Below are 24,281 nucleotides of genomic sequence, written 5' to 3'. Positions count from 1 at the left end.
AATTTTAACATTAGATTGGTCCAATACATTTCTGTAAATATATGCTGGTATGCAGAATATGCATGGAGTTAGTATGCATATGAAGGATAAAATTAAAGGAAACAGAAGTTTAAATTGACTGCTGTGATTGGAAATTTAGAGAATTATAGAAGATGAAGAGAATTGGCCCAATGGGAAGTTAGGAAAAAAAACAAACCAAAAACCATTAACTGTAAATGCAAAAATCAATAGAAAAGATTTCTTAAACACATAAGAGTAGAAAAAAATGAGAGTGAGAATATGGATTTTGAGGAATGATACAAAGAAACTAATATCTGACAATTATGGAATGGCTGGGTTATTATTTTAATTTCTTCTTTAGTTTTTTACTAACAAATGTTTAAGCAATATCTATGATCCTGACCAATTGTTAGTGGAAACATGATGATCACATCAATTTTGAGCTAGTTAAGAAAAAAGCTGTAAAGTTTAAAGAGTGATAAAGCTTTGAGCCGGCTACTTGTTACTATTTTTTGTAAGTTTTTGGGTAGTGGACAAGTGCCAGAAGATTGAAAGTTGATAATATTTTTATTTTCAAGAGAGTTAATAAAAAATTGACCTAGTTATCATAGTTTTATGGCAGTGATGAGAAAGTGTTTGAAGATTCAGTGTGGTTTTGATATGGTTGTTCCCTCCTTTCACGAGATTAGCTTTTCCAGTTTGATACCGCCCTTTATATGCAATTTTTTTTTCTAATGCTTGCCATGAGCCTTAAGCATCACCCTGTTGGAATCAAAGATTCCAGTGTCTCTGTCATGCAAATCAACATGCATCATCTCTCTATCAGTAGGAGAGCACTACCATCACATGATGCATGCGACTCCTTCTATATGCTACTACCAAACCATCACTTTGAAATGTAGCAGTGTTCATGTCCAGGCATCTTTTTTTTGTTCCAATTCTGCTATGGAGTGGTTTGCCAGCTTAATGTACATTTAATTTCATTTATTTTCAAGAAATTTTAACCTTCACGTTGAAGGCATTTATTTACTGCCAAATATTTTGCTTGTTTGTTTGATGTCAAGTGTGAATTACCACTCCAGGTCCATTTCATTCTTCTGATGCCATGTTGCAGGTCACGTGTAGGCGACTTGACGGGGGGATTTGTTCACAGGGAGATTGAGCACTATATGGGACAACCTTTACCTCCTCTCATTGCTACTCTTCTTCCTGAGCCTTTCAATCCTGGTGATACTAATCGTTTGTTCCCCTCAGAGTTCACTGTGCCTTCCCACACCCTGCCTGAGGATTCTGTTTTGTCTTATTGGCTTATTCAGATTTTATTTCTCAGATATATGATGTATTGTTTATTACTTCTGTTTCTTATGACCCAACTCTTTCCTTTTACACGATTCTACCTCACAACCTTGTTTGGTTTTTCTCCCATTTCCTAATATTCAGATCTATGCTGAGCATTTTGCCTTTCAATTGGGTGATGGCATTGGTATGACTTATCCTTCAAGGGCTCTGATCAGTGTTTTCTCTTATAATAGGGTATACTGTGCTTATTTGAACCAACAATTGTTGGGTTTAGTTCTGTCTGTTTGGGGCAGGTTCTGAAATTTCTATTCACCTAACAGGCACCCAGTATTCCCATCATTGCCTTATCATGACAGTTCTGCTGTAGTACCTTTCCTTGATTCATCTCCTGTCTGAGGCTCTTCACAAGAATCGTGAGAGGTTTTTTGGGAATGTTTGTTTCCTCTTCACTTCCATGTTGGCCTTTTGTTGTATGAGGCTGTGGGCCTACAAATATGGTTTCTTTGTTGTTGGGACCTTTTTGGTCTTGATGTCATACTGTCATAGACCTGACTCCTTATTTATGAAACCTTCATATGGCATTGCTTTTGAAACATTGTGTTTGACACAATTCCAGAGACTTTGTAATTGCAAGTCACTTCAGTGCCTGTTTCCTTTTCTCCTCCTCAGGATCTCTTGTTGTGCCTCCTTCTTTCCAAGGCAGTACAAAATTTCCTCACATAACAGGCTATCAAACCTGCCCCCTGCAGTTTGGTGTTTTGACTCCTGTCTATTTGTGGTTCTCATACAGATCATAGGTTGGTCATTAACTTGTCCCATCTCAATATGTTCATGACCCATGATTCACCAAGGAATTCTACATTACTCTTTGGTTGCCTTTTTCTCCATGTCCTATTTGGATGTCTTCAATGCATATCTACATATTACCATCTTGGAGCATTCTCATTCTTAACTTTGGTTTGTCCATTGTGGAATGGTGTATTAATTTCATACTCTACTCATACCCATCAGACTGGCTTTGGCACTATACACCTTTACATCTTCATGCAGTGGGGTTGTGCTTTCATTTTTACACAAATGACTGGCTTTTTCTCTCCCATTCTGAAGAGCATTTAGCCTGTCATAATCATCAGTTCCTTGATAAGCTGCTCAAGTGGGCTGGTTGATCAAATTGGAGAAGTTCTGCCTTCATCCTCATTCATTTGGGTGTTTTTTCAACATCCATATCATTCAGACCCAATCTTCTCCTCCTTGGCTTTGTTTTATGGAACTGTCCATTTGAAGCATTATGTCTGCTCCCTCACTTTCTGCTTGCAGGATTCTATTACTTTTAGGGATGTGGTCTTCATTGACTTCTCTCATACCCCTTTTTTTGGGCCCCTATGCAGGCAGTCCCTATAGTGGGTTATTCATGACAAATGGAACCTTGCTTAGGATCCTTTTAATTCTCCCATCATCCTTCTTTTGAATATTATGGATAATTTCTGAAGGTGGTTGGACAAGGCTCATACTTTGGCAGGCATTCTGTTTCCTTTTCAATGGCCAAATTGTTCCCTGTTCATAAATGCTTCCCTTCAGGGCTGGGGTGCATGGGTTAACCACAGAGTGGTTTTGGGTCGTTGGTCTGTGGAGCATTCTCTTCATATCATTGTCCTCAGCTCCTTACTAGTTATCAGGCTTAGGATCATTTTCTTTCTGTCTCCAGGGGTTGGTTGGTAATGATCCACTCTGTAAATTTAACAGTGATGGCTCGTATCATTCATCAAAGGGCATCCAGTTGAGATTCCTGTCTTTTCTCCCCTTGCATTTTCTCTTTGGTCCCACAATTATTATATACATTTGATGGGGTGCCACCTACCAGGTACTTTCAATCTTGTTACAAATCATCCTTCATAGCCAGATCAGGTTTAGCAGATGGAGTGGTCTCTTCATCCTCTTGTTTTTTGGTGGCTGTCTAATCAGTTGGGTACCTTTCATGATGATGCATTTGCTACTTATCTCAATCACCAGTTACTTTTGTTTTTGTCCCCTACTAGTACAATGGTAAGTCTTCGGATTTACAATGTTAAAATCGGAGGTTCGATTCCCTTCAGTGGACTTAGCAGGTAGCCCTATAAGAAAAACACACCCACACACCCCTATTCCCCATCCTTGAAATTTGGATAAAATATTCTTTTATGTTTATCCTCCTATCAGATAGCTTTCCTTCATCCATAATATTCCACGCAAAGTATTTCTGATCACTTCTTACCAACCTGCCCAACTGTGGTTTCTCTACTTACTCCAGTTACAGTTGCTCCCTCCTGTCCCTCTCTCCTTATTCCCCAACCTCCTTCATCAACCACAGTTGCTTATTCTACATCCTGCACTTCAAGGCTTCCATCTTCATGCCTGGCTTTTGTGCAGTCCTTGGTGAGGAGATCCTGTTTTTCACATCAGGTGGCATTTTGTTTAGCTTCTTCTATTTGTCCTTCATTCATAGCTTTGTATCAAGGAAATGGAAGGTTTTTTGCACCTATGCCTGGCCTGTAGGGGACTCCATCTTTTTTGTTCTGTGGTTCCTGGTGTCTCCAGGTTTCTTTCAAGGTTTTTTGAGATGAGTCCTTTGGTCTCATTGATATCTGGGTATCAGATATCCCTATTATATACTTTCAATATTTTTCTCTTTATTGCAGGATTTTTGATTACCCTATTCTTACCCCTTTTGATCTGTTCATTCTGGATATGTTGGCTATCTAGTCATCCAATTCTTCTGGATTGGGACATTAATGTTGTACTCTGTTATTTACCTCCATTTGAGCCTATCCCTTAAAGCAAATTTCCTTCTCCTCATGGCTTGTGGGCAGATCAGTTGGGTATAATTTTTGTTGGTGTCACTTGTGTACTGTACCACTAGTCATTTCTTCTTTGTCTGGGTCATTCCTTCTTTCCCAAGACCTCAGCAGCTCATAATGGTTACTCTCTCTTTTTGTCCTTTTTCATTCCTTTTGTTTGCCATCTCTACCTTCATCCTGATCTGGGTAGAATTCTATGCCTGCTGCATGCCCTTCATTGTTATATTGTCCACATGGCTTTCTTTAGGGGTTCCTGTTACTGTGTATATATTCCCTAGCTGCCCTCTTTCTTTTGGGATCTTTTTCCTTTTACTCTCACCAGTTGGGTTTGTCACTTAATCTAGTTGGCATATTCTTTTTTGTCCTCTTTCCAACTTGAATTATTCCATATAACCTCCCATCAAATCTACTACCTCACATTTCCCTTGCTTCTTGTTTTGATCGACTTTTGCAACAGATGCAGGTGTTCATATCCCTTGATTTCCATCATGTCGCTGTTTTCCAACCTCAGGGTATCGCCTACCATCTGTGGCTATGCTTGGAACTTTGATGTAGTTATAACACTAGGTAAGCCTTTATTGATGCTTTCTTTTCTTTCAGCTGCCCTTCCTTCAAATTTCATTTACTGGATCCCACTCTGTTGTGAGTGGTTCCTGACCATACATTCTTTCTAGACAAATTCTGCAATGTACATTGTGTTGATTTGTATGCTCTTTCTATGGGTCTGAGGACCAATAACCTCATTATATATGCTTCATAAATAGGGTCATCTGGGACCATATGACCCATATATGGCATGGGTAAAGCAGAAGTGGATAGCTGCATATCCCTGCCATACCTTGATTAAATAACATGGTTTTATGATCATCCATTGCATTGTCTCAGGTGTGGTAGTCCCTCTGGGCTCTCCAATGTTCTTTTTCCCCCAATTCTGTCAGTGAAGTTTGGGAATTTTTACCATTTACCAGTACCAAGCTGCTGGGGTGGTTAACCATTGAAGAATCCTTCTGGATTGGTTCCACACATTTGGCTATAATCATTCAGTTCAGAGTATAAACTAATTAAATGACACACAAGAAAGAGATGTCTGAGTGCAGTTCACCCTGTGATCCCTAATGCAGATGTTTGTATCCCATGGGCTGGTTTTGGATTTTGAGTGAACTAATCAACACAAGTCTTCACACAGGTTTAGGGTTGTCCATCTTCCTCTCATAATTCTTACTTCTGTGTCATAGATCATGGAAGGTATATGTTGATTTTTCCATCTCTGTTATGGGCATTCCCTTGTTTTCTTTCCTGATAGTGATATTATGTCCCCCAGTGGCACAGCAGTATGTCTGCAGACTTAAAACACTAAAGACTGGGTACCAGATTGATACCAGATTTTAATTACAAACAACAGTGATATTATTGGTCTTTAGACGTTTTGGATCAAGCTTACAGTTGAGACTTGATTGCATGTGATGAACTTCCCTTGAATACCAGGTACAACATTTCCAGATCCTTGGCTCAATGCCACTTGTGTTTCATGCAATCACATCCATGATTTTCAGGCTTGAGACAGTATAAGTATGTTCCTCATCCTACCATTGTGTGGATATTGGTATCCAGTGAGGAAGTTTAGGATGTAGTTGATTTAAAGATGTGTTGTGTTCTAGCTATCCTACACTGTGGATTGCATTCTTCTTTACCCTTTCATTCTGTGAGATTGAATTATATATTTATTTGAGTGGGATCACTTTTCTGACTTATCCTCTTCCACTGGGAATATGCTGTCTTCCTTTTCTATTATGTTTGTTTATAACTGTCCATGGTGAGAAGATACCTGATTCAGAAGTGATGCATTTCTTCTTGCATAGAGGGAGTCATGTGCACCATGTGATGAGGTACTCTTCTATTGGTGAAGAGATGACACATGGTTTGCTTAAGGGACAGGATGGAACCTTTGATTCCAATTGGAGGGTTTGGAAGGCTTGTGGCATGCATTATAAAAAGTTTGCATATTGAGGACAGCACAAAATTGGAAAATATACTCTTGTGAGAGGAAGGAACTATCTGTTGGAAATACATTTTCAGTTTAGGAAAATTATAACTTTTAGTAGAGGGAAATCTTACCTTACTAATCTTTTGACAGTGTATGAGGAGGTTACTATTTATGTAGAATAAGGTGCAAGTATGGGTTTGATATATTTGAATTTTCAGTAAGCATTTAACTAGATTTCATATAGAAAGGCTTGTTAAAATGGTATCTGTAGTCGTGAGGGATAGGTTAACTTGTTGGATAGAAAACTAGCTTATAAAAGTCTTATAAATGGAGCTCAGTCATGATGGTGTACTTTTGTAAACGGAGAACCTTGAGGTTTAGTGTTAGGATATTTACCTTTTTGATTTACACCACGACATAGGTGTAGGAATATGCAATAAATTATTTAAACTTGCTCATGATATTAAAGTCTTGAGTGTTGCTGGCTGACTGAGGAGAATGCTGCTCCTGTTTACAAAATGATTTGGATTATTTTGTGAGTTATGCAAATAAATGACAGATAGCTCTTAATTACAATAAATACAAGGTAATTCATTGTGGATGATGTAATTATTTAATTATAAGTATAATTATGATGGAAATAACCTTAACAGTGTTATAGGAGAAAAGGATCTAGTGTGTTCTAGTTTATCAGTTACTTATGCCATTTAAGCAGTGAACTATTGCTAGTGGTAGAAGAAATAGGATTTTAGTTGTGTATATGGAAATATTGAATACAAGTCTAAAAGGGGTAAATTTTCATCCTGTTGGTTATTGCTTAGGCCACATTTGTAGTATTATGTTTAATCTAGGGGCTACTTATCTTAGGAAGAGTTTTAAATTGGTGGAAAGTTTTCAGAGGAGGGGTTACTAAGCTAATGCGTGGGACAGAAAGATTGTCATACAAGTACAGGTCAAGATCTCTGAAACAGTTTTATCTTGAAAAAAAAAATTACAGGAGATCTGATTGAGGAGTTTAAGATTATTAATAGTGTTAATGTATAATTTATTTTTTTTTATTTATGGTGAAACATTTAGGACTAAGGAACACAAGCATACATTTTGGCAGAATAGAAGTCAGCTTCAACTCAGCTTTATTTATTTAATGGAGTCATTAGAGTTTGGAATGGGTTACCTTTAAATGTGTTGGATGCAGTTAATTTAAAGGAGTTTAAAGGAAGTCTTAGTAAAAATATGAATAGTGAGGACTGGCTATGAGTATTCTATTTACATTTTGAAATTTAGTTTTGTGGATGGGACAGCCTGGGTAGGCCAATGAGTCTCTTATTGTCCATTTGTTATATCTGATGTGCAATAAAGTTGATGCTGTTATTTCCAGTAAATTATGGTCATACTCAAGATTTTATATTTCATGTATTTAAATAAAAAATTTCATTTAAAATAAATTATTTTCTCTAGGATCCAAGTTATTTTGCTGACACTTTACAACATGCAGGTTCAAGGAGGGGGAAAGAGAGGCTATTTTCGTTGGAGAGAACACATTTGTAAATTTATTGACAAAAATTGGACTACTTTCTTTGGAAATACTAAGTAAGTGATAATATGAAATTTGTTATGGTAGTTAAGTAGAATATATTTAACTGATTTAGATATTAAGATGTCAGTCTTTTATAATATTTCACAACTGATGAACCATTTGTCCTTCAACTAAGTTTTGTTACTAAGTGCCTTGTAATTCTAGTTTGGAGGTAAAATAGTCATATCATTTTTATCATGTGTGAAAGATGTATTTGGTCAAGTTTCTTGTTTCTATTATGATTTCTCTACCAACTTTACTACTATACAGTACAAAAATGACATTCATAGTTTTGCAAGTTTTCTTCAGATATACACTACTCACAGAAATGAAAGTTAACATAGTTTGTTTAAATTTGTATATTTTCAGTTTATCAACTTTTTCACATTTCGCATGCTTATTATAGAGGATTACACTAATTCTGTGTAGGATTTTTATACATTTGTGCACAAGTTATTCTTTATGCAATACACCTTTATGAGAAATGACCCAGATACTGCAAAGCAAAAGACTAGTTTTGAATGATTAGTAAAAATGTTTACTATTGAGATAATGCTGTTTTGTGAAATGTTTATAGTTGAAATAAAGCTGGTTTATTGATTTGTTTGCTGGCATTGACTTTTGAAACAGTTCATTACCTCTGCTTCCATATGTAGCTATTCTCGTTCAGTGCTGCCCTCTATGTTCGTTTTTTTTGCATGCTATGAGCCTTGCACTCATACTTACCTACAATTATCATGATTCCACTACACAATATCATGTAATGACCCTCTACCAATAGGAGTGCAACACAACCCCCTCATGCATGTGGCTCCCTCTATTTGATTCTATCAAACTATCACTTCTTGTTTTGGCAGTGCTACAGTCAAGACTTATTTTGATTGTGCTCTTTTCACATGTTTGTTTCTTTATTAATATGAAGTAGAAATAAATTTTTAAACTTTACTACCATTGTTTTTAAGTTTTCTCTGCAAACTTACCTTAGTTTTTATTTGAATAACTTTCAAAATTTCATGATTTTATGATGTATACTGAAGTTAATGTGATCACTTTGAAGGTTATATCACTTGCTTTTACCACACTTACACAGTTTTTATGTCAGGAGAACATGACTGATGAATATTTGGCCTTTATTCATTAGGAGATTGATTGTTATTTGAGTCAACCTTTTTTATCCAATAGTAATCAACTTCCTCCTGAACAAGCCAAACCTGTTTGTTACAACAAGGAATTTGACAGCTATTTTTTTCTTCTTAGTTATGCCGTGCTTCTCCTATGAAACCTGTCAGGCTTAATTCAGCTTTGTAGACATTTTCATTTTAACCATTTCCTGTAATCCTATTTCTTCCTTATTACATGATACCCTTTTGTTTCAATATTTTGGTTTTCCTCCTCCTCCTGTTAAGTTTTATGCTTAGCAGTTTGTTTCCCAGTTACGAGCTGGTACTAACATGCCTCTCTCTCCATGGGCCATGAATCAGTTTGCTTTAGCTTACCATCAGGCAAATTACCCCTTTCTTGATTCTCAAGAGTTAGAATAACTACTACCAGTTTGGGAACCTGATCCTGAGAATCCCCTCTGCTCATTCCAGGCTCAGTTTTTCCACCTTTTTCTTACCCTTACAACTCTCCTACTATACTTGTCCACCTTACCCTTTCAAAGGCACACCGCTGTCTTCCTGAAGAATTTTTGGGGTATACCTTCTCCCTCCTTACTTCTGCATTGGCATGATTACCTTCTGTGGCTATCTCATTTTCCACATGTAGTTTTTATGTTGTTGAAACCTGGGAAAGGATTTTATCTTGTTCTGGGTTCATTTACTGTCAGCTTACCTTAAGCACTTCTTGATGGCTCTAATGATTCGTTCTGAGGAATATTTCTGAATCTTGATAATTATGGGTGGAATCTGTGAGGCAACATTTGACCCTTTCATCATTGGTTGCATGTTTGTCTCAAGCTAAGCTCTTACAAACACCTGTTCCTGTTCCATTTCCAACATCCTCCTGCCATTTACCTGTTCCTCCCATTAAAGACTCTACCATTTGTCATTTTTATCGATTCTGGTCTCCTTATCACCAGCAGTACTAGTGATAATCCTGTGGGTTCCAGTTTGGTGGGGGTTGGTTTGACTGATTTTATTCATGTGTGGTGGGAGTTCATTTCTGTTTCATTGGGTTCTTGAGGTTTTGTCAGGAGGATTTATGTTCTATACTTTCATTGTCTTCTATATCCATATCCTTTCCATTATTTTGGGATTCTATCACTAGTCAACATATGTTGTCAGAGGTGGTTTAGATTGTTCTATCACAAAATTATGGAGTCTGTCAGCTTTCCTTTCCCAGACTTTAACTTCAGATTGTTTGTGGTACTCATGAAAATTGGGGAATGTCATCCTGTGATCAATTTGTTCTGCCCCAATCAATTTCTGGATTTTTCTCATTTGACAATGGAATATTGTCTTACACTGTGGTGGATTGTAGTTGACCAAAGTAGACATCTCAAATGCCTCTTTACACATTCTTGTTTTTCATTGTTATAGATGCTGTTTTTAGTTTGTCCATCACAGGGTTGTGTACCAACCAGTTTCATGCTTTACTCTTCTGGCTATATATGCCTTTTTGTAGGTGGTAATAGCTTTTGGTCAACTTGTACATGCTTAGGGGTTGTGCTTACACCATTACATTGTTGTCTGGCTTTTGTAAGCTTGTTCCAAAATGGAATCTTCTTGTCACACACAGAAGCAGTTGGAGTAGATCAGATTATTAAGTTGGAGTAGATCAGATTATTAAGTTGAAGTCTATCCTGTCCTCTACCTAATATCTTGTCCACTTAATAGTCTTTCTCAACTATCACCTCATACAGGCTTAACCTTCTCATTTTTGACTCCACTAAATGAAGCTTTTGGTTCTCCATGCCCTTGCTGCTCCCTCCTTACTGCTTGCAAGGTTTTGTTGCTTAAGTGGGTATGAGTTTCTGTAGAAGCTTATATCCTTGGGTTGAGCATGTGTATAGTCTCTTCAGTTGACCCTGCACAGCTAGTGGAATCCCTCTTGGAATCTTTTTAATTCTACCATTTGCTTCTCTCCTTCCAACATTGATGATATGCATTGGTGGTTGACATTGAGCAATTAGCTTTACACTGAGAGAAAAAAAAAAGTAAAAAAATGTATTTTTTGATAGTTTACCCATGAGTGGTATCATATAAAAATTATCAGAAAACGTTTTATCTTTATACATTGCCATAATAAGATTATTGAAGTTCAAGTATTTCATTACAAAATAGTAGCAGTATCAGAAAAATTACATACTTGTGAAGTAACTGAATTTGTGAATAACATTTAATATTTATTCTAGATGAGTTAATTGGAATCATTTTTTATTGCATGTCTAAGCTGTTTATAATCAGTTTTTTCTTAACCAATGCATAAGGTTGTACATTCCTTATTTTAATGAATGGAATCATGATCCTTGAGAGAGGTCCAATGTTGGATGCTTTCAAAATGTTAGGAGGCTAGGTTATATATCTCAGGGCCCATGTTTTACATCCCGTCACTGAGAAACAAATTGTGCTCTACACTTCAAGACCAGGAGTGCATTATAAGAATGACAATCAAAATCCATTGTTTGATTACAGTAACCAACAAATTAGCAGAGGAGGCTGTTAGCTAGTTTATCATTTGTAGCACAGGTAGTCATTTATGAAAGAAACCAGTGTAAAATCTTGTGGATAAATTTATGTGTATTTGTGTGTCACTTGTAATGGTATCATTAACTTTCAGATACTTACTTACCTTCTTCTTAAAGGAGATGTTCATCTTTGTGTGTGCTATATGCTAATTTTGATAAGAATAACATTCCTGTAGAAAGTGCTTTTTTGTTATTGTGTGATTGGTACAATCTGCTAGGTACATTTTTATGGTTTACCAATTCACACATGAATTGATTTTGCCATTGCATAAAGATGTATATAAGTAACAGTTTCAAACCATATATGATAGATTCTCAACATGTTGGTTATTAAGATATGATTGTGTAGTGTTTTTTTATGTTTTCTTCAAACATGTCAAGTGCCTTTTCATGGCTGAAGATTTATTTTATAAAATGATTTGTCTTTTTTCTTCCTAATGATCTTGCTTAATGAGAAATGGTTTTGTTTACAACTGCTTTTTTCATATACTCTTCATACAAACACTATTGCCTAATAAGATCTCAATGGTTTTTTTTTTCATTTTGATGATAAATCACTGTTAAAAGTAGTTCTAAAAACCTCCCATTTGACTACAGAATGCAGGCTCAAAAGCTAATTTCTTGTTAAAGTATCTTAGTAGTGTATTTTGATACTTAAATACAATAAGAAAATAAAGGAGTATTAATTGAAGTTTTGTGTACTTGTTTTAAATATCTAACACTTGCTTTCTTAGATGTCAGTGTCTTTCTGCCCCCACAGTTTTAGAGTCAGATCACAGAAATCATTCATTAAAATTACATCCATGTAAAATGCATGATAAAGAGAAGTTACAGAACAACCTAAGAAACACCTTTTAATGATATCCCTACTGAAGGCATTTCAGCTCCTTGAGCTTGAGGTTTGTTCTGATGCCTGTGCTTGCTTTTCAACATATTCTCAAGAGATAGAAAGAAGTATGCATTTATTTTAGAATGCAGTCAATTCATATTATGTTGCTGTCTTTCATTTTTTATTTGTAGAAAAAAGACATCGACTTGGCATGGAACAGTGGCTGGTACTCTATCTGCTGGATGTCCTCAGCACTTTCGTTCTGGAATTTCAGAGTTAGGTGAATCTGGCTGGTGGACTCTCACAAATTCAAAACCTCCTTCATTGCAAGAATTTTGTAAGTTTTAATGTTTTTTTTAGAATCTGAATCTAATTTCCTTTAAAAATATTTTTAAAATGTTCTGATGTAAGCATTTAATATGAATTATGGTTAAGTATTTAAATTGTACGTGTTTACAGATGCATAATAATAGTAGAAAGATGTTATGTAGCAAAAGCAAGCTTCATTTCTACTTTTCTTGTAGCTTTGGAAACAACCATATTTATCATTCAAGTATGTGCTACTTAAATACTAATATGCTATGGTCAGTGGTAAGCACAAGAACTGATGAAATGGATATGTAATGGACAATCTGCTGGAGGATTTCTATGTTGGATCTTCTTCAAGTCTGTGATTTTGGATATTTTGTTGTGTTTATTTTTTCATAAAACCAATCAAAAAAAGACATTAAACGTCACACAGTTCACAATAGTTTGTTTAGTTAGTCTTAAAAATCACTTTGAATGCTTTAAACTTCCCAACTTCCCCTTGTAATTTTATGATATGATTTACTTGTTTTTTTTATTTGCCTTGTGTTTATTTTTGATATAAAATTAAAAACATTTTTGAATCTGAAATCAGATCTCTATCTTAATAGTTATAGCCACAATGTAGCAGCTTATAGAATGACTTTGAGTTTTTTTTTCAAGTACAATCTTAAACTTGTAGCTCCATCATCTTTTGATTGAGTTGAGATCTAATTACAGTTTGCAACACAAGAGGTCAAATCCTTTCAATTCATGTTTTTGACAATACTTAAGGTCTCGTAGATTCACTTATTCTAATCCTGCCTAAAGTGCCATGGCTGTTGAGAATTCCATCTTGTTTCTGTGTATTTAAGCTTTGGATATGAGAAGTGATGTAAATGTATGAATGTTGTGTCTAAGTTAAAGTACACTTTTATGAATTAGGGTTACTCACTTAAACCTATTCTATTGAACAACATATAATTCGCCAAAAATTAAAACAAAGGAACGACATTTTAATATTACTGAAAAATACTTTTTAGTTATTATTACACATATATATAACAAAGCAGTTTTAAGTTTTACTGAATGAAATTAACAATGTTAAGAGTTAAGCATGGGCTGAACTCAACCTGTAACATTTAAATAATATATTTCACATGCAAATTCATTGAATCTTAACTGGTTATTTTAATTAAGCATCAAATTCTGACAGATTCAACAATGGAAGCATCTACAATTATCAAGGTGATTGATGCAATGGCACATATGTAACAGTGAAATGAGATACAACTTAACAGTCCCTCAGCATACATTTACGAACACAGCCCAATGAATCTTCATCTAATCAGTATTAGTAATTTAAAAATATTATGTAAAAAGAACAACTTTAATAAAAGAAACATTAATAGTTCATGAACTAAAACCTGATTTAAGTCAAAATACAGGTGTCACCCTATACGAGGTCTGTTCAAATAATACGCGGACTGTTTGAATTGCGCAGCCCCAGTTGGTTCCAGGGGAATCCGCTTGGTGTTGCTAGGTTTGTACAGATCAGCTGATTACGACGCCATTTCCCGATTGCAGATATCTTCATTTGTGTATTAGCTATGCGATTTTAAGTGAAGTGTGATTTTTTCGTTTGGCAGATTTCAGAATGAATGACCTGAAGGAGCAACGACTTGCTGTAAAATTTTGTGTTAAACTTGGAAAATCTGCGACTGAAACTTTTGCTATGCTTAACACGGCTTACGGTGATGTTGCTATGAAGCGTACGGCATGTTTCAAGTGGCATGAACGTTTTAAGAATGGTCGACAGCCCATTGAAGATGATGAGCATCCTGAACGTCCTTCCACGTCAACTGACGACCCACACGTCGACAAAATCGACACCCTGGTGCGGGCAAATCAACGTCTGACTGTCAGGGAGCTTGCTGAAGAGTGTGGGCTATCAGTTGGATCTTGTTACGAGATTTTGACCGAAAAATTGAAGATGCACCGCGTTGCTGCAAAATTTGTGCCCCAGAACTCGTGAGTTTTTTGGCCAAGCACTCGATCACTGTTCTTCCCCACCCCCACCCCCCCTACTCACCTGACCTTGCTCCTTGCAATTTTTTCTTGTTCCCCAAACTCAAAAGACCCTTGAAAGGAAGAAGATTTGAGACAATTCCCGAGATTAAGGCAAATGCGACGAAGGAGCTGGAGGACATTACAAAAGAAGCGTACCAGGACTGTTTCAACAAGTGGAAACACCGTTGGGATAAGTGTGTGCGTTGGGGAGGAGAGTACTTTGAAGGGGTCCCAGACCTGTAACTTCTAAATAAAGTACATTTTGTTTTATGACTTCAATCTGCGTATTTTTTGAACAGCCCTCGTATACTTTTTAACTTGGAGTAAATGTTCATGCAACTTTCTAATATTTCATCCAATAAAGGACAGTTCACCTGATTGTAACTACGAGTGAAGAAGACATTGTTATAAAGTTAAAAAAAAGAAATCAGTTAATCTACACAAAAATTTGTCTCTCTAGACTTTATCTTATAAACTAATTTTACAAAAATGACATGATACTAGAAATGATTGCAATAAATAACAATGTAACTTACTCTAAATATTGTATACTAGTGTTAAGAAATTCTGATTCATCAGAAGTTTTATAATAAATATTAAAAGTACAGTGATACCATAAAGCATCTTTAATATGGAGGTTTAAGGAAACTTCAAGACGTCCATGTTTAAAGATGTGTTTTGACATTATCGTGTTTTTAATATTTATTATAAAACTTCATTTTATACTTGATGAATCATTTGCAAACAGTCATAATGTCTTCCAACTGAAAAAAACGTTTTATTGTTATGGAAAATATGTTGTTGTTTTTTATCAAAATAACAAGTTATTTTTTGTGAAAAACAGAAATCATTAGTTAAAGGACTTATAGACAAAAATTCGAAGTTACTGACCAGAAAAGCAGCTTAGGTCTTAAATAAAATTTTCATCAAATTGTAAAATCAGATTCTCTGTGTATGTTGTTTTATCCAGTAGTAAGGTGGCATTGAGTTGATTAGCTGTCCTGCATTCTTGAAATCAGTTAATATATGAGGATTTCAAATAACAGTTTTCCAGTATGGAAGGATTTGGATTTTTTGAAAAATTGAAGAACTCTGCACAGGATTCAGGATTTTTTTTTTAAATCTAAAAGTCTGTGTTGTCATGCTCCCTTGCTTATTAAAGTAATTTCATCTGCTCATTGTTTGTCAAGGCATTGCTTAGTTTAGGTTCCAATAGTATGTACCATTGGTGGATTGCACAATATATGCCATAAACTGTAGATCTTATTACAACCAGAAAATGCCATACATTGGGAACTACGCCATAATTAAAAGTTGGTAAATATGTGCATGTGTTCATCCAACTTGAGAAGTATGTATGGTAGAGGTCTTCAAACTACTGTTATAATATAATTCTTAAAGTATTATTGTATCAATACTTGTGGAAACATTTTAATCAGATTTCTTACAACAGGGAGATTGAAACCACTTCCGTTGTTAATGTGCCTGGAAACTGCTTGGGAAACTTGAATTTGTAGTCTGACATAGGAATCATTGGTGTTATAAATCAAATAAATATACTCCAAGGTGGTTAAAATTTTACCCCTCATGTAATTCATACTTTTTTTTTAATTTGTAATGTTTGTAACCAATACTTTAATGACTGTTTAAACTCTAAACTCCACCAATTTATATGTTAATATTTATCAGTTCATTCTTGTCACTACATTTCTGTACTAAAATTTCATGAATATTTTCTTCTACAATAAATTCTGTCACTCATGCTACCACTTTTGGGGTCACATCAGTGACGTGCATTTTGTCTTAGACCTCGGGTGCAGAAAATTCGATGGTAGATTTATAAGCTTTTATATGTCGAGAAATTGAACATTATATCTTTGTTCCCAAACATCATCTAAGCTCCTCCTGAGTCAGCTGAACCTGTACCTGTAGAACATGATAAGGATTTTGATAATCTTTTCCTACTTCCAGAGTTTATTGTTCCTTCCCATTTACAGCCTGAAGTGTCAACTGGGCCCAGTTTGGTGGTCTTTATGGATTTTTTGTCTCAGGTTTGTGGTATTTTATCCCTTTCCCTTATCTCTTATTCACCCTCTCCTGATATTAGGGGACATGCTGATCAATTCGTCCTGCGGTCAAATGATGGGATCACCATGCCATGCTACCCAAGCTATTGAATAATTTTCCCTTTCTTGCTGTCAGGTGGACTTTGTTTTTAGATCAACATTTATTAGGTTCTTGAATCCAATGTTCATTTTATTAATGCCAAATATTCTTATCTTAACCACTCTCATGTGGTATGTTTCTTCCATACATGAGGCTCTACACAGAAATCCTTTGAGGTTTTATGCTGAAACCCTTACCCTTGTCTTCTCCACTTTATCCCACATTTCATTTTCACTTCAGATGTTACATATGTGGTTTCTTTTGTTGTTGGGACCCTATAAGTTGGAATACAGTTTTGGCTCAGGCCAGTTTCTTCTTGATGTATCTTGGGGATGCATGTTTAGCACCTTTTCTGAGATGTTATATATTTGATTCAGAGTTTGAAATTATGCAGCTTCAGGTGATGTCAATTTGCCAACAGTTCATCCTTATGGCTTTTGTAGCCCATTTGTCTTGGTCAGAGTCTTACATGTCCTCTGTTCTTGCTTGCTATTCTTTCCACTCTTCCAGTTGTTACCCATTCCTTCACATTAGGGTACTTGTTGTTTTGTTTTCCTTAATGATGTAACCCTTCATTACCATTATTACCAATGACTATCTTGCGAGTTAGGTGTGGTGATGGTTCAGCTGTTCAAGTTTCTTCCTTACCATCAGTGGGGTTCTTCCCAAGTGGATACCTTTGTCATGGGCTTCAATACCAAGTTGCTTTTTTTTTTATCCTCTGTATGACATCCACAGGCTTTGCCATCAATGCCTTTAGTCAGGATTGGTCACGCAGGTATACTTATGTTTATCTTCTAATCTGATTGCTTCATCAGATTATTTCTGTTGTCCATTCCAGTCTTCATTAGGTCTGTATAATTGCTCCCTATAGGCCAGTTCAACTTTGGTTTCCAAAGTCACATTGACTGCTTCTATTCCCATCTGTCTCTCTTCCCCCTTCTTCAACCTCATTCCCATATTCTATATTCCAAGCTGCACGTCCTGCATCATCACACATGGCTTTTATCTTCTCCTTGATAAGACATTCCTGTGTTATGCATTTGGTCACATTCTTGTTAGCTTGTTCCATGTGTCCATCTTCCATGGAAGTACACCAGTGCAAGTGGGAAGTCTTTCATTGATTTACAAACAGGGAGTATCCTACTGACAAGTCTTCTGTGGCTTATGTGAGATGGGATTTTTTACCTTGCTCTTTGACTGTGGGTCTTCTGTCTCCTCACTTTCTGGATATTGAACAGTCTTATCCCATACATTTCATTTTTTCTAATACTGTATGGTTTTTACTTCCCCTGTAGTTACCAAGCCCATGCATTCTTTCCAGAATCCTTGTCCCATGTGTCCTGCCATTCTGGATTGGATCATTACTGTGGTCCTACATTTCATTATTTTTCTTCCTTTTGAACCAGTTTCCTTGTGTTCTTTGTTTCATCTGTCTCTTACAACACATTTCTTACTTTTAGCCTGTGGATGTTGCTTGTCTGATTTGTTTGCTATTGATCTTTCACATTCCCTTTATCTGTCTTCTCCTTTTTCCTGAATACCTCTTCAGCTTGGGAGTATTATTTTTCCTTTTCTTCCGTTTCTCTTCCTTCAGTAACCCATCTTTATCATCAGCCAGATTCAGGTAGGCTTCTGTGTCCAGTTACAGCCCTTTGTTCTTATGTCACCTGTACTGCCCATCTTTTTATCCCATGATAATCCTCCTCCTTTTGGGATCTTTCACCTTCTACCCTTACCAGTTGGGTCTGCCTTTTGGTTTCATTGACCTATTTTACCCTACCTTCTTCTATTCTTACCTTGTTCTAGGTACCTCCCATCAAATCCACCACCTTGCTGTTTCTCTCGCATATTGTCTTTGTCATCCAATAGAGTAGATACTACAGTCCAGTATGTAAACCACTAGTAGTATGTTCACTTTTCTCTATTTCCATCATATCGTGGTTCCCATTTGTCAAGATTTCATCTACTACCTATGGCCTTTGTTTAGAGTTTGATGCAACTCTGATAATTTTTATTCATACATTCCTTTTTTCAAGGGTCTTTATCTACTTTTGTCTCATTGATCCCACTCATTAGTGAGTGATACCTGACCAGGTATTCTTGGACTCTTAAATTCTCACTGTACAGCCATGATGGCTTATGCTCTATCTTTCATAGCTTTGCATTTTCACTGTCAAGATGAGATGTTTCATGAGATTGCTAGACAGTAAATAACACAGATATTTTGCTTCATAAGTATGCCCATCCTAGAATTTACTACCCAGGGACTGTATGGGTAAAATGAAAGGGGTTTGTTGCCCCTTCCTGCCATGCCTTGAGTGAATAACTTGGTATTGTCTACTAAAAACTAAGGTTTTGTGGTCACCCATTGCACTGTTTCCAGTGATGATTTTCCTGTGAACTCTCCACTGCATTGTCATCCTCCTTTTCTCGAGTTGAGAACGGGAGTTATTACCATTTTCTAGTTCCAAGTTGCTGAAATAGTTGACTGTGGAGGCACCCACCTTAATTGGTTCCATGAAAAGATGGCTATAGTCTTTCAGTCGAGAGTAGGACAGTGATGTTCTTCTGGTGTAGACGAGACAGGGCTTCCAGAGGTGTTGAGCCATCACCTTGCTGGATGATGTGGTTCCCTGATACCATTTACCTGACCATTATTATCAAGTTTTCACCTTATTGGATGATGTGGTCTTCTGATTCCATTTACACAGCTATTAAAGCTGAGCTGTCACCTTACTGGATGACATGGTCTCCTAATACAATTTACACAACCATTGGAGTTGAGCTGTCATCTTAATGGATGACATGGCCTCCTGTGATACCATTTACATTAACACTGGAGTTGAGCTGTTGAAATTGCAGTTCACCTTTTTGTTTGGGAGCCCTCACATAGTCAGGAGGCTTTGGTTTAGAATGAACCAATCACCGTAAGTTCTCACACAAGATTGGATAGTTTATCTTTCTCCTCCTGGGTCACAACAGTGGTACATGAGATGGTTATGTTCTATTCTTGACTATCCTTCTTCCTTTTCTTACGAGGATTGTCCTGGCCTGTGCTGCAGTTGTGGGAGTTGATTCCATGTGGTAGACATAATTTTGATACCATTGTTTTGCCAATTCCTTGATTCTCTTTTCATAATGAGGAATCAGTGCAGATCTTGAATCCTGATTCTTGTTTGAGGTGAAGATGATATGATCAGCATCCTACTCTCTTATGGCTGTCAGTACTCTGCAAGAAGGTTTTGAATGACTAATCAAGTATGGTCCAACATAGCTACTCTAAATGTAGTGGTACATTCTTTGTTTACCTTTCTCACTGTGGATTGAGATTCTGTATGTTTTTATGGTTAAGATCACTTTCTTACCATATTCTTTCCCACTTGGATGTGCTCTTATCATTTTTACTCTTATATCTCACATATTTCACAATTGGGCAAAGAGTATACAGGGCTCAGATGTGGTACAAACATCTAGAATTGTCTAGATTAAAAATATCCTACAGCAGTATGTAATGTACCTAATCTGAACCACTAGTCCTGTGGAATAGTTACCCAAAATTTGGTTTTGTTAATGGAAAATAACAAGAGAGATTTAAATTTATTAGTACAACTGTTCAGTTGTATGAAAAATGTTTTTTTAAATCTTAGTCATCACAAAGAATTTTATTTAGTAAACTCTTCTTGGTCTTTTACAGTAGCCTCTATCACTGTTAATAGAACTCGAAGAAGCAAGTCCTCAACTACTAAAAGTTTAGGGTATGTTTTGGAAGAACATTTCCAAGAGGGTCGTAGACCAAGAAACACTAGAAACTCAATTGAAGCAGCAATAAAATTGAAAGAAAAAAGATACACATTACAGGTATGTTTCTTTCTTAAATATGCTTTATATAAGTGCATATATAAGGTGACAATTCTGTTTTTGATTAGGAAACAACTCACAGTACAACAAACATAATCATATAAAAAAGTGTTGACATTTTCTATGAAATGAAAACTCCAATTCCTAAAAATTGACTGAGAATTTCCAAACAAGTCATTGTCTGTCATTTAGAAAAATATAAGCCTATGGTATAAGAAGTATTGAAAAAATGCTTGATGATAACCTAGTTGACACAAGAGGGAGTAGTTATATAACCATATCTGAACAACATAGGTTTTTGTCTGAAGTATCCCAATGGTGTTTTTGAAAATTGATGAAGATCAACAGTATAGTACAGCAAGGGACTATAGGTGTGTGTGAAAGTTGTCTTACAAAGTAACATTCTTGTCACTCCTGAAGAGTCCGTAAGGGAACATGCCAAGTTTAGTTGGGATCAGCCAAAAATTAGATTAGTGAAAGGCACACACAAAGACAGTTAATGACCCTTACCAAGGAGTTACACAGTTGATATCTGGTTCAAATATTGACTTCCCTATGAAACATGGGAACCCTAAGCATACATGTTAAGGTTAATTGAAATTGATCAAAAATGTAAGTGTAAAAAACCTGACATGCAGATATGTAGACCACAGTTCTGCTTTATACATATATAAATAGATTTTATTGCATAAAAGTATTTATCACTGAGTTTTCAGTTTTATACTGTAATTCGGCTCAAACAGTGATTTAAGAAAATCTAACCTGCTGACAGTATGGCTGTTCAGACTTGAGGAATGTTATTTACTGAGCCTTTATGTGCTTTTATTATATGAACAGTGCAATAATTATATACAGCATAACGTACAAACAGTTCTAATAAATAATGAATTAGATTTTTACAGTAAATTCCAGTATTGAAATTTTTGTTCAAGAAAGCTGTAATACTGAGCATTTATAGACCTAAAATGTTTGGAAATTATTTTATAAAAATGAGACACAACAGGCATTATAGTAGATAGCTAGAATTTCCCATAAAATTCAAATATGTAGCAAACTTTAATATTACAATTCTTGTTTACTATAAACTTGGTTTTGGATGCTAAGGTAGTCTAATCAGTACTTAAATTTTGGGAGTTAATTATGAAATATTTCTTATCCCCCTGTGGCACTGCAGGTTTTGATACTAATGGTGGGTAGAGTACAGATATATCATTGTTTAATTTGTACTTAACTACAAATAAATGATAAAAAGATGTATGCATGTAATTATAAAATGTCATTTAGAACAACAATACAAGCTAAAGAGCTTGCATGGTATACCATTTAATGTAGCTGTGAGTAAAAGTTATCTAGTCATCTCTTTACTTAGATCAGTATTGTGTTCAAAAGTCCTAAATCATTAGTTAAGTTGTTTGTTTCACTTATTAGGAAATTAATGATATAAATAAACAAATACCTTGATTTTAATGGTTAGTTAAAAAAAAAGTTAATGATGTGTACCAATTTTAATATCTTAACCACAAAAACATAACTCATCCATTCACATAGCATCTTCAAAGATTTTTTGTAATGCTATACTTACATGGTACTTTACCAGACTACATTTGTTTAGAATTATTATTTCCATTGATTATTTTATTGAATAAGGACCACAAGAAATTTATGTTAATTTGTACTTATGAGTATTTTTCCTGTTTTACAGGCTTATTAATCAAAAAGAAATGTCAGGTATTTTAGAGAAGTAATGAGGAAGAATTCCTTATGCACTGTTACACATAGAGGCATATAGTAAAATACATTTTATTCAATTCTGTTGGAAATTCATCCTTATGCTTGCTAGGGATTATGGATATAGGTGTTTTACAAAAGTATAATGACCTCTTTAAAAAAAACTTGTGCCAACACTTTAATTTCTTGGGATATTGTTTTGGAATTTTGGGTATTTATGAATAGCTTTAGTTTACTAACTACCATAACTTTAACTTATTATTATGTACAGTTAATGTTAGTTATATACCTGCTCAGCATATAGTAAGTTATTGTTTCAATTAGTGTAGTTACTTTAGTTTTGATGATAACTTTCTTTGCCATATCAATGACTGTTGTAGCTTTTCTTTCTAAATATTACTTTTATTGAGCTTTCTATTTTCTAGAAGCTTATCATGTTGCTTTTTCAGTTTTTACAGATGAATTAATTTTATTGGTTGCTTCCTGTAGCCCAACCCCTTCCTTTTGGTGGCTCAGTGATAACTCTGTATGCTTATAATGCAAAAACTGGGTTTTGATACCTATAAGTTAGCACAGCACAGATAGTCCATTGTGTAGTTTTGAGCTTAACAAATAAGGAAGTACTTTCTATAACCATCTGTGTGTTTGTTACATGGGATAGATAAGAATGGTAAAGATTTTATATGCACCACAACAATATGTTCAGCATATTGCTTTCTTTGTATTACATTTAACCTTCTTAAATTTTCCCATACTGTTTAGATATTATTTAAAATTGTTTTATTGATAATCTTGTATCTTCATAAACATTATTTTTGGGTTGTATTAGGGGGAATTTGCCACAGTTTGACACAGTTTAATTTTGAGCTCGTGGTATTAAACCGAACCTATATTGAAGGATTAATGTTTACCGTGATTCCAAACTTACATAATCTATCTTCAGAAAATTTAGTTACTTTAACTAAATGCTTTATGTATATTGTACATAAAAAATTAAAAATTTTAATAAAGCATTTGTAACAAATGTATTTGTAACATCTGAATATAATTCTGTAGACGTTCATGACATACACATTTTGACCCACACTCATACACAAAAAAGTGAAACAGTAACATGTTTCACAAGTTGTCATAGATGTCACTTACTTCTGATGCAAAACTGTAGAGGTGACTTAATAGGTTTTCTATGGCCAAGAGACAAACTAAGGAGAATTTGTGAAAAGTATATGTTGTTCACTAAGGTAACTTTCACCAAACAAATTTATTTTTGGAACACTATTTCAAGCCAACAGCTGCTGTTTCTGTTTTCCTTAAATAAGGTATACTTCATTATTTATGTGCTGTTTATTTCATTAACAGTTTTAATTGTACTACTTGACCTATCATATATAAACAGTTTTTTTTATTAGTTTTCTTTTATTATAAAGATTGTTTTGCATTGTAAGCTTAACCCACTTTCATTATAAGCTGGATGGAATCCACAAAGCTCATAACCACAAAAGTTATTTTACTAATATTTCTTATTATGTATTTATATCTTTTTGTAGGTTATTGGTTAAAATTATAAGGCTTTTGAACACAAAATATCAGGTTTTTAAATTAAGTATTAAGATTTTTTAATTAAAGATGTTTTAATATTTTTTTTGTCAGAATGATGAATATTCAATATGCAAAGTAATTTTATTTTAAGGTTAGAAATACTTTTATGCAATCAGAACATTTTCAAATTTCACATGCAAAATCTATTTATAATCTCCAAATAATTATAAAATATTTTTTTAGAAAAGAAACTTTATATTTTATCTGTTATTTTATTTAATGTATCTATGTATGGGTTGGTTTGATTTGACTGACTTTATAACTTTTATAAACAATTAAGAAACAAATATAAATTATGTTTATTTTACAAATGGGTTAATGAAATACAAACAGAAAATAGAAATTATTATTAAACCATTCAG

The 24,281-nt window shown here is 35.0% G+C and overlaps 1 protein-coding gene across 10 annotated transcripts in view; it reads left to right on the top strand.

Annotated features, from left to right (window-relative positions):
* Atac2 (Ada2a-containing complex component 2) overlaps positions 1 to 24,281 on the top strand; it is a 94,639-nt gene that overhangs the window by 16,227 nt on the left and 54,131 nt on the right. For all 10 annotated transcript variants that reach the window (XR_013013421.1, XM_076452957.1, XM_076452928.1 and 7 more), the window contains exons 5-7: positions 7,576 to 7,707; positions 12,402 to 12,547; positions 20,429 to 20,592. Coding sequence is in view for 9 of the 10 variants with exons in the window: in XM_076452957.1 (XP_076309072.1) it covers positions 7,576 to 7,707; positions 12,402 to 12,547; positions 20,429 to 20,592 (442 nt within the window). In the remaining variant the exon portion in view is untranslated. The remainder of the gene's footprint in view (positions 1 to 7,575; positions 7,708 to 12,401; positions 12,548 to 20,428; positions 20,593 to 24,281) is intronic.

The sequence above is a fragment of the Tachypleus tridentatus genome, chromosome 1 (assembly GCF_004210375.1).
Source record: "Tachypleus tridentatus isolate NWPU-2018 chromosome 1, ASM421037v1, whole genome shotgun sequence".
NCBI classification, from domain to species: domain Eukaryota; kingdom Metazoa; phylum Arthropoda; class Merostomata; order Xiphosura; family Limulidae; genus Tachypleus; species Tachypleus tridentatus.
The sequence above is the reverse complement of the archived record's forward strand: the minus strand, read 5'-3'. Positions and strand labels throughout refer to the sequence as shown.